At 38.0% G+C, this 11,713-nt stretch overlaps 1 protein-coding gene across 1 annotated transcript; it reads left to right on the top strand.

Annotated features, from left to right (window-relative positions):
• The first annotated feature begins 949 nt into the window (after positions 1 to 949).
• LOC145136919 (laccase-2-like) lies at positions 950 to 3,631 on the top strand. The gene is made up of 5 exons (XM_079071027.1): positions 950 to 1,094; positions 1,167 to 1,318; positions 1,417 to 1,661; positions 2,108 to 2,242; positions 2,331 to 3,631. Exons 1-5 carry the CDS (start codon positions 972 to 974, stop codon positions 3,428 to 3,430), a joined length of 1,755 nt encoding a protein of 584 aa, XP_078927153.1. The 5' UTR covers positions 950 to 971; the 3' UTR covers positions 3,431 to 3,631.
• Positions 3,632 to 11,713: the final 8,082 nt, after the last annotated feature.

The following is an 11,713-nucleotide window of genomic DNA, read 5'->3' as shown; positions in this document are numbered from 1 at the left end:
TCAATAATGATTGTTGTTTATATAAAAAAAAAATTATATTTCAGGGCTTTTTGACTTTTCACAAAGTATGTAAAATCATACGGAACATCCTTCATTACAAGGATCATGTTGTAATCAGCCAACAAACCGACTAGTTTTCTGTCTCGACTTCCGATAACAAAAAATAACAAAATACATTAACAAAAAAAGTAAAGGTGTCACTTTTAACCAATTATGCGTATAATTGAGTTAAGTACTCATGTTAAATTTTATCACTAAAAAATGCGTTGTAAAATATGCAAGTGAAAATGATACACGTCAAATGATTCGAACGAATTAGAAAGTCATTGAAAATGATTCAAATGCATAGACATACAAAATCACGTTATTTATTTTGCCATCGTATTCAAGATGATATATTGTAAAATTTAAAAGAAGGATAATGAAAATGTTGATATATAGGTTGGCTAATTGACGCGACCCATTTTGACATTCACTAATAATATTAGTTTGGACCACTTATCGTACCTCACATATGTATATCTCTATTGTTATTTTCTTAAGAAAAACAAATAGAAGTTACAATGGACACCCAAAAAGTATATTGCAAAACGGGAAAGGTTTGAAATATGCATTTTGTGAAGTGGTAAACAAGGGTAACAAGTCATATATCCTAGATTAGAGGAGTTGACAACTCTAGAATACAAGTCAAAATCAATTGCAAAACGGGAAAGGTTTGAAATATGAATTTTGTAAAGTGGTAAACAAGGGTAACATAGTCATATATACTAGATTAGAGGAGTTGACAACTCTAGAATACAAGTCAAAATCAAATAAATTGACTTCAACACCACTCCATGGTATACTTGGGCCACATGCAGTAGGTAAATATGTGTTCTTCACAATTATACATACATACATTCATCCCTATATAAACCATTACCCTCCATCATTCCAATACAAACTTAAACACACTAATCACAACCAGCAACATGGCTCTACCATCGACTTTCTTGCCTGCTTTTGTCTTTCTCACATTCTGTCTTTGTTTGTACCCTCATCTTGCATCAGCAAAACATGGTTCAACCGGTGTCACTCGGCACTATAAGTTTAACGTAAGTTTGATGTTTGCTACAGATTTTGAACTTATTACATGTGTTTTACTTGAATTCTATGCATGATTTCAGATACGGATGCATAATGTGACGAGGTTGTGTCAAAGCAAAAGCATAATAACTGTCAATGATAAATTCCCGGGGCCAAGGATTATCGCTAGGGAAGGTGACCGGTTGGTGATTAAAGTGATTAATCATGTCTCTAACAATATCACTATCCATTGGTACGTGTAACTTTTCTTGAATTCAATAACATGATTGTCGAATATACCCTCGAATGTGTTTGTAGTGTTAATATCTTATGGTTGTTTGATGAGGGTAGGCATGGAATTCGTCAACTTCGGAGTGGATGGGCTGATGGGCCATCATACATAACACAATGCCCGATTCAAACCGGCCAATCGTATGTCTACAACTTCACCATTATCGGGCAAACAGGAACACTTTGGTATCACGCCCATGTCTCATGGATTAGGTCAACCCTTTACGGCCCGATTGTCATTCTCCCTGGACGCAACACTTCCTACCCTTTTGTGAAGCCTTACAAGGAAGTCCCTATTATATTTGGTAATTTATCGTGCCTCTTATTCTTGAAGTTATAGTAACTAGGTGTGAAACCCGTGTATTACACGGGTTTATTAAAAATAAAAATTTAATATGAATATATAAATATTATATATTTTATAAAATAATGTTTTTCCATAATTAAATGTAATATTTTGGTGCATTTGTGAAAAAAATCAAATCATTTGAAGCCTTTATGAGAATTTATTATCAAATTAATAGATTGATAACCTTACATATATATAACCCATTTGAATTTTTTGGAAATTTATTTTAAGAAAATTGAAATCCCTAAAAAAATGACAAGTGGAAAATAACTATTTTAAAAATCATAGATAATGACATTTGTCAAAATGAAGGAGAAGATGACAAGTGGCAAAACTATTTTCATTTATTAGGTAGGATTAATGATCGTATTTTGTTCTAAACTAAGTCGTTTTGATTAATAGGAGAGTGGTGGAACAATGATACTGAGGCTGTGATCAACCAGGCCCTTCAAACCGGAGCTGGCCCGAATAATTCAGACGCTTATACCATTAACGGGCTGCCTGGACCTTTATATAACAATTGTTCTTCACCAAAGGGTACATAACTATTAAACATCGTTATATAAGAGATTTATACTCTTTTCCTTATTTTGTGAGTGAATAATGTTAATTAATCCACATGCAGAAACGTTTCGGCTTAAGGTGAAGCCTGGGAAGACATATCTCCTTCGTATCATCAATGCTGCCCTCAATGATGAACTCTTTTTCAAGATTGCAAACCATACTTTTACAGTTGTTGATGCTGATGCGAGTTATGTGAAGCCATTTGAAACGGATACAATCTTCATCACGCCGGGTCAAACGAGCAATGTTCTCATCAAGACGAAAAACCTTACCTCCAATGCCAAATTCATGATGGCTGCAAGACCATATTCCACAGCAGCTGCCGGAACTTTTGACAATACAACCGTTGCCGGAGTTCTTGAGTACATGAGTGATACCATGTCGTCATCTTCCAATACTTCCATCAAAGGCCTTCCCCTACCTACACTACCGGCTATCAATGCCACTGCCTATGTGGCTAACTGGACTAATAAATTTCGTAGTTTGGGTAATTCACAGTTCCCGGTGAACGTCCCACAAACTGTTCAAAATCGCTACTTTTTTGCGGTTGGACTCGGAAGCGACCCGTGCCCGAAGAATCAAACATGTCAAGGGCCGAATGGGACCAAATTTGCAGCCTCCATTAACAACATTTCCTTCACCTCACCAACAATCGCACTTCTTCAAGCCAGGTACTTCGGAAAATCCAACGGAGTTTTCACCACCGATTTCCCTTCTACCCCTTTGAGTCCATTCAATTACTCGGGTACCCCACCAAACAACACCATGGTTTCCCATGGCACAAAAGTGGTGGTGCTTCCATACAATACCACAGTGGAGCTGGTGATGCAAGGCACCAACATTTTCGGTGCAGAAAACCATCCTCTTCACCTTCACGGCTTTAACTTCTATGTGGTTGGTCAAGGCACCGGAAATTACAATTCTACAACAGATCCGGCCAACTTCAACCTTGTTGATCCTGTTGAAAGAAACACCGTTGGCGTGCCCTCCGCCGGATGGGTGGCTGTGCGATTCCGAGCTGATAATCCAGGAGTGTGGTTTATGCATTGTCATATTGAGATTCACCTGAGTTGGGGGCTGAGAATGGCGTGGGCAGTCATGGATGGGAAGCTTCCGAACCAGAAGTTGCCTCCACCACCTTCTGACCTTCCAAAGTGTTGACTATGACTTCATATATGATACGCAAAGTGTTGACTTTTGACTGGTTGAGACTTTTGTTTTTCGAGTTTGTAAGTTATGTACTCGTGAGTGATCTTTGTTTAATGAGTGAGAGATTAATTCCGAATTCAAAGTTTTTTTGTTTCATTAAATGTAATATTCAATAAGAGATTGTTTTGTGAAATATACAAATATATTTGATTATTGGGTTGATATTAATTAAAGGATGAATTATAGTCTATAGATCCCTCCTTGGGTCTTGGTGTGGCATTTAAGAGTCGTTGCTAATCCGGCACAATACGCATTTGATCTGTCGTTATATTGCCCATTTAGATATAAAGCTTGTCGGAGTGGACGTGATAATGGAGCGCATGGTGTACACGAAACCATGAGCACCACCCCGATAATGGCGTCATACGCATCGAAGTGAATTTCTGTGGTTCCGGCTACGCTGCTTGAAGGATAGAATTCAAAGGGAAAATGTCTCCAGCGGTCAGATGACCATTTTAAATGTAATTTGTTTTTGTTTTTGTTTTTTTAATTATATATTCTTTATAAACCACATTTCATTCTCACAAAATTCATACTCTTTTTGGTCAATATTTCCTTACTCTTTTTACACAAACATTTTCCTTCGGGTAAGTAGCATAGTATTCGATGTACTAGGCGAAAATTCGAATACCCCCCGAAGAAGTAAAAGATATCTAAATAGGGATCGTGAAACTACAAACGAATGTCTTGTACGTGACTACTTTGCTGATGATCATGTAGCTGAAAACAGCTACAGATAGACAATTAGTAGCGAATTGTCAAACGCTTGAAAACCAAGGGCACTATCGTGTGCCTAACGAAACAAAAATCTAAGAAAACGTATATCGACTCTTCTTTTATTTAATCAAGAACGAAAATCAGATAAAAGCAAAAATAAAACAAGGACTCTGTTCACGCTATTGACAAGGTATTTAAAGGTTATCCATACTAATCCTAAAAGAATCCTAACCTGACTAAAAGACTTCTATAAAATAGGATAAAGACTAAAACAAATAAAATACTAAAACTTGGGCTTTACTCCTCCTAGAACACAATCCGACAAGAAGGGTATTTCAGTAAATAATACCACATCATTATCCCATGGTTGAAAAAGAACTCGTCCTCGAGTGAGCATCAAGATATAAAGGATCATCTGGTCTGAACTCGGTCAAATCTGCGACATTGAATGTTGAAGAAATAAAATAGGATTCGGGGAGGTCAATGACATAAGCATTGCCATTAATTTTGTGAAGTACCTTGCATGTCCAAATCCATTTCATCTTGAGATTGTTGTATGTCCCTACAGGAAATCTCTCCTTGCGTAAATGGACCATAACTAGATCACCAACCTCAAAAACCTTTTCGCGTTAGAAGCGGCAAGCCTTTGTTTAACTTCAGTCTGAACAGCTTCTACCTTTGTCGCGAGACTCTCAGCAGCCAAGCTATGACCAGGGAGTTTAGGCATAGGAATCATATATAAAGCATGCTTTGGCTGGCGTTGATAAACCACCTGAAACGGGTACTTTCCGGTGGAACGGTTGACCATGTTGTTGAAGGCAAACTCAGCTGGAGCTAAGACCTAATCCCATTGTTTGGGGTGAATCTCCACAGAGACAACGAATCAAATTACCAAGTGTTTTATTAACCACCTCCGTCTATCCTTCGGTTTGACTATGGAAAGAAGTACTATATTGCAATGTAGTTTGAAACAGACGCCAACGTGTACGCCAAAAGTGTTTAAGGAACTTGGTATCGCGATCAGAAGTAATGGTAGAGGGTACCCCATGCAAGCGTACAATTTCTCGAAAGAACAATAAAGCAATATTGGAAGCATCAACGGTTTTCTTACATGGAATAAAATGTGCCATTTTGGAAAATCGATCAACCACAACAAACACTGAGTCGTTCCCACGTACTGTACGAGGCAATCTGAGCACAAAATCCATGGAAATGTCTTCCCATGGACCGTCCGGGACGGGCAAAGGCATGTATAACCCTGTATTTTGAGATTGCCCTTTGGCGGTTTGACAAACAAGACACTTAGCAACAAAACGCCCTACATGTTTCTTGAGATGTGGCCAATAATAACGCTCTTCAACGAGAGACAGAGTTTTGTCTCTCCCGAAATGACCACCTAAACCGCCACCATGTAATTCCTTGATAAGTTGCTCACGCAATGAAGTGTGCGGGATACATAAGCGATGGTTATAGAAAAGATAACCGTCTAATTTGGACATGGGTGGCACGATCGGACCTGCCCGAATTTGTTTAAAATCATCATCTTCCGCATATAAATCTTTCGAATTTTCAAAACCAAGAATATCAGTTTTTAACGTAACCAACAACTCAGCTCGCCGACTCAATGCGTCTGCTACCTTGTTTTGGGAACCAGACTTGTGTTTTAAAACAAAAGTAAAACGTTGAAGATACGAAACCCAACAGCCATGCATACGATTTAACTTATGTTGGTTGTTAAAATACTTTAAGGCCTCGTGATCGGTAAACAATATAAACTCCCGATGAAAAAAATATTGCTCCCAATGTTGAACGGAATGGTAAATAGCATAAAACTCTGACTCGTATTTTGTCCACTTTTGTCTTGCCTCACTAAGCTTTTCACTAAAGAAAGCAACAAGTTTGTTCTCTTGCGATAAAACTGCTCCAATGCCGATAATCGACGCGTCACACTCCAAAGTAAAAGGCTTATCAAAATTGGGTAACACAAGTAAAGGAGCCGTGGTTAACTTTTCTTTGATGAGTTCAAAACTTTTAGTTGCCTCTTCTCCCCCACTGAAATTGACCTTTCTTTATGCATTGAGTAATAGGTGCCATGATAGAACTGAAGTTGCGCACAAATCTCCTATAAAAAGTTGCAAGCCCATGGAAACTTCGAACTTCACCTATAGTACGAGGCACCGGCCACTCACGAATAGCTCGAACCTTGTCTTCGTCAACTCGAATCCCAGAAGTAGTGATAATGAAACCCTAAAACAACAATCGATCAGTCAAAAAGTTGCGTTTTTTAAGATTAATATAAAGCTTGTTGTCAGCTAGAGCAGTGAGAACTTCCTTAAGGTGTACTAGATGATCACTCTCTGACTTGCTGTAAACAAGAATATCGTCAAAGTAAACAACTACGAATGACCCAAGAAAAGGTTTCAACACTTGATTCATTAAATGGGAGAAGGTACTTGGTGCATTAGATAAACTGAATGGCATGACCAACCATTCATAGAGTCCATCTTTAGTCTTGAAAGCTGTTTTCCATTCGTCACCTGGTCGAATACGAATTTGATGATAACCGCTACGTAGATCAAGTTTCGAAAACACCTTTGACCCCTATAACATGTCTAACATGTCATCAAGACGAGGAATGGAGAAACGGTAAGCGATGGTGATTTTGTTAATGTCACGACTATCCACGCACGTCCTCCAACTTCTATCTTTCTTTGGAACTAACAAAGCCGAGACAACACAAGGACTCATACTTTCACGAATCAGCCCCTTTTGTAGCAAGTCTTCTACCTATTCTTCCAATATTAAATTTTCTTTTGGTCTCATCCGGTAATGCACCAAATTAGGTAGTTTTGCCCCTGGAATAAAATCAATCTGATGTTGTATTTCTCGCATAAGGGGAAGTGTCACAGGTAGCTCCTCGAAAATCAAAGATCGGAATTCTTCCATAAGAGGAACTAATTTTTCAGGAATTTTACTACAAACGCCTTCTTGTATCGATCCGGTTTCGACGATGGCAAAAATTACTTGTTCCCCTTTGATTTCTTCCTCAAATTCTCGATGTGCCATAACTACTAAATTCTTCCTAGCTTTTCCAGTTTGAGCGATTTTTAGTTTATTGGATTCACTTAAGAGAACTAACACCATTTTAACCCCATCAACTTTAAATGAGTAGGTGTTGTCCTTCCCCTTATGTGTGGCGTTAACATCATACTCCCAGAGCCTGCCTAACAAAATATGACAAGCATCCATATAAACTATATCAAAAATTACCTCATCTTTGTACTTGCCAATAAAAAACGGAATTCGGCAGTGCTCGGTGATGTGAATGTCGCCAACAGATTTAATCCATCCTATCTTGTATGGAGTAGGGTGCTTTTCTGGTTTTAAATTCAGTCGCTGAACGATTTCTCTAGACACAATGTTCTCAGTACTTCCACCGTCAGTCATCACATCGAAAACCTTTTAATGAACAAGACAACGTGTTCTAAATAAATTATGTCATTGAGATGTGTTTTCAGGTAGTTTAGGTGAAAGCATAATACGCCTCACAACGCATGTTCTTGCTGAAGATTCTTCATAAGTCGGTTCCTCTGCCGGAAAACACAACTCCGCATCTTGTTCTTCTTCGTAGGAATAGTCATTATTACCCACATCTTCTTCTTCTTCGTCCTCCCTTGTCGTAAGACCAACCTTACCCGTAGCATCCCTACAATCACTAGACCTATGCCTGTGAATGCCGCATTTAAAACACTTGCCATTAACCGGGCGAGCATAAGGAGTGGCTGCTTTCGTGGCTGTATTTGATGAAGACGCCACGCTCTTTCCATGTTCTGTGGGTGTCGGCTTGGTAACGGTCACCGGGGTTTCTGTGGGTTGAGAAACAAAAGCGGGTGAACCGGTAGTGAGGCAATTTCGATTCGATTTCCAAGCGCAATTGGTCTTAGTGGGTTGATTTTCAGCTCTAATTGCCAGGTTGAAAGCATCATCTAAAGTATAAACGGGAACTAACCAAATTTTATCTTGGATGGTGGACTTAAGGCCATTAATATAATGTGTGACTTGTTGGGATTCAGTCTCTGACAAGTCGTTTTGTGAAGATAACCTATGGAACTCAACTGTGTAGACTTCTACTGTTCTATCTCCTTGCGGGAAATTTTGGAAGAGATTAAACAATATTTGATCATGATTAGGGGGAAGGAATCTCCTACACAATTCTCGTTCCATACGATCCCAGTTAGTGATAGGAAGCTTACCTTGGCGTTCGCGGGTGAGATGAAGATTCTTCCACCAAGCTTGAGCCCCGCCTTTTAGCTTGTAAGCTACTAAAGTGACTCGTTTCTCTGGAGGTATCTTGTAGAATTCACTCTTCCAATCCAAGAAATCCTCAACGTTCATTGAGTCTGTGAATGATGGGACATCCTTGGCTTTCTGCTTGTAATCGAAATCTCGGTTGTTTCTACGCCGTCCAAATCTTCCTACTCTTGCTTCTTCCTCTCCATTATCTTCATCGATGTCGGAATCCTCACCCAAACGACCCTGTTCCTGTTTCCTGAGTCGATCCCTCGCTTGATTTCTTGGTAGGAATTGCTGATTTTTGTGGGTGAGAACTCTATCGTCGACTTGTACAACCGGTGGGACTTGGGGGCCACGTACCTGGGTCGCAAGAGTAGTTAAGGTTTCTGTGATTTGTTGAAGGGTATGTTGGAATCCTTGAAGAGTTTTTTTTTCCATCTGTTCAATCCTATCAGGTTCGTTCTTTTCTCCTGCCATCGAAGGGGCTCTGATACCACCTGATGTAGCCGAAAACAGCTACAGATAGACAATTAGTAGCGAATTGTCAAAAGGTTGAAAACTAGGGGCACTATCGTATGCCTGACGAAACAAAAATATGAGAAAACGTATCTCGACTCTTCTTTTATTTAATCAAGAACAAAAATAAGATAAAAGCAAAAATAAAACAAGAAATCTGTTCACGCTATTTACAAGGTATTTAAAGGTTATCCATACTAATCCTAACATAATCCTAACCTGACTAAAATACTTCTATAAAATAGGATAAAGACTAAAACAAATAAAATACTAAAACTTGGGCTTTACTCCTCCTGGAGCACAATCCGGCCAGAATGGTATTTTAGTAAATAATACTACATCAGATGATTGTTTGTATGATGACGATGCATTCAAACGTTGTTACCATTTGAGTAGAAATTTATTTTGTTGGTATAGCTAACTATTTGAAAGATAACTATGAGAGATTTGAATTGAGATGCGATGGTAGAAGTAGACGAGTGTTTACTACGATACAAAAGTGTACGACGACACTTCGACATTTGGGCTACGGTATGTCGTCGGGCGCAATAGATGAATACGTGAAGATGTCTGAGAGATCAGCATGAGAATATGCATATTTATTTAGTGAGTATGTGATATCGATAAAGCTTTATGGTGAAATATATTTTCGTCATCCAACGAGAAGTGATTTTAAGCAATTATATGCGACACATAGCGTAAACATGGTTTCCTATGAATGATAGGAAGCATTAATTATACACATTGGACATGGGAAAATTGTTTGAATTAATGGCGAAGTCGATATAAACGCATTGATCATGGATATACTATGATAATTCTAGAGGCAGTGATTATGTAATTTTTATTTTTGATTAATTTTATATCGTGATAGTAATTATTAATATTAAATGTTGTAAGCTTTATTAAAGACTAACATAGATAGTAGTTGACGTCTAGCAACATGCTACTGCCCCTAACAACACACGAAGGGGTGCCATCAATCAACATCCAATTTCAGGAGCTCACTAGCTACATATGAAGTATGAGGTAAGTGTATCAATATTCTCTTTGTTACAGACATCATGTTGGATATGAGACATGGAACATGATCATTCTCATTTGACAACCAACTTTTAAGTAAGGCACTTTAGATGTCTAACTCTCAAAACATAAGTGGAACAAATCCCATCTTGACTACATACACACTCTCATATAGTTCATGTTCTACCCAACGAAGGCTTTTATAACTGCACATTTACGAACATAGTTTAACCATGTCAAAGTATAAAAATCTCTATACTTGAGTTCTTCAATATGTATCTCTGGTCGAAAGACATAGATATATTTACTTGTGTTCAAGAATCACTTATGATAACGACCCATGAAGTGACTCTTGACACAGTTCATATCCAATAGTTGTTCTCTAACAAGTACATATGAATTTAGATGCAACACTTTGCTATTTCACCACTTGAAATCAACCAAGCTGATTCATATTAGTCTTAATTCACAGTTGTTCTGACAACAGTGACCGAATATGGACAATTTAGAATAATTTCATTATTCAAGGATCAAATAACATGCTAATACAGAACACAATATTATTTAATTTAAAAAAGATATCTCATATTAGTCTTAACATCCATCCAATGTTTTTCGCCAGGATTAGTTTGATACCTACTAGTTAGACTAATAGCATAAGCTACATCCGGCCATGTACATGTCATACCATACATAATCGAACCTACTGCTAAAGCATATGGTATACGACTCATTCTTTTGATCTCATATTCATTACTACGACTTTCAGCCTTAGAAAGAATGGTGCCAGGCAATATTGGTACAATTCCTCATTTTGAGTTATCCATTGAAAAGCGTTTAAAGACTTTATCAATGTATGTGCTCTGACTCAAACCAATGAGTCTTTGGGATCTATCTCTATAGATCCTAATGCCGAGTATGTATGTAGCATCCCCTAGATCTTTCATTTAAATGGACTTACTAAGGTAGGCCTTAGTCTCCTTCAGTGTTGGGATATCTTTCCCGCTCAGTAATATGTCATCAACATATAGAATCAAAAAAATAGTATGGCTCCCAATTGATTTGATATATACACATGGTTCATCGGGACTTTCTGAGAAACCAAACTTTTTGATGTTCTCATCAAAATGATGATACCAGGCCCTAGATTCTTGTTTCAATCCATAAGTGGACTTCTTCACTTTACAAACCTTCTTTAGGTTATCCGATTTGACAAAACCTTCAGGTTGTTCCATATAAACATCTTGCTTAAGATATCCATTAAGGAAAGCGGTTTTCACATCCATTTTCCATATCTCATAGTCATAATATGCAGTTATGGCCATGCTAATCCTAATAGATTTGATCTTAGCAACTGGTGAGAAAGTATCTTCATACTCAACACCTTGAATTTGAATATACCATTTCGCTACAAGTCATACTTTGAAAGTTTGTATATTTTCATCCATTTCGATCTTCTTCTTGAAGATCCACTTGCTTCCAACATCCCTGCTATTAGGAGGTAAGTCAACCAAGTCCCATACTTGATTGTCATTCATGGATTGAATTTCAGCTCTCATGGCTTCAAGCCATCTGTCAGACTCTGTTTCTGCAGTAGCGGCTTTGTAATTGACGGGCTCATATTGTTCCAACAAGAAGACTGTTGGATAAGGTGTCTAAGTCCATAACTATATTTGAGATGTACTT

This window comes from Lactuca virosa, chromosome 9 (assembly GCF_052849685.1).
Source record: "Lactuca virosa cultivar CGN04683 chromosome 9, Lactuca_virosa_CGN04683_v6, whole genome shotgun sequence".
Classification (NCBI taxonomy): domain Eukaryota; kingdom Viridiplantae; phylum Streptophyta; class Magnoliopsida; order Asterales; family Asteraceae; genus Lactuca; species Lactuca virosa.
This window is presented reverse-complemented; position numbering and strand designations above follow the sequence as displayed.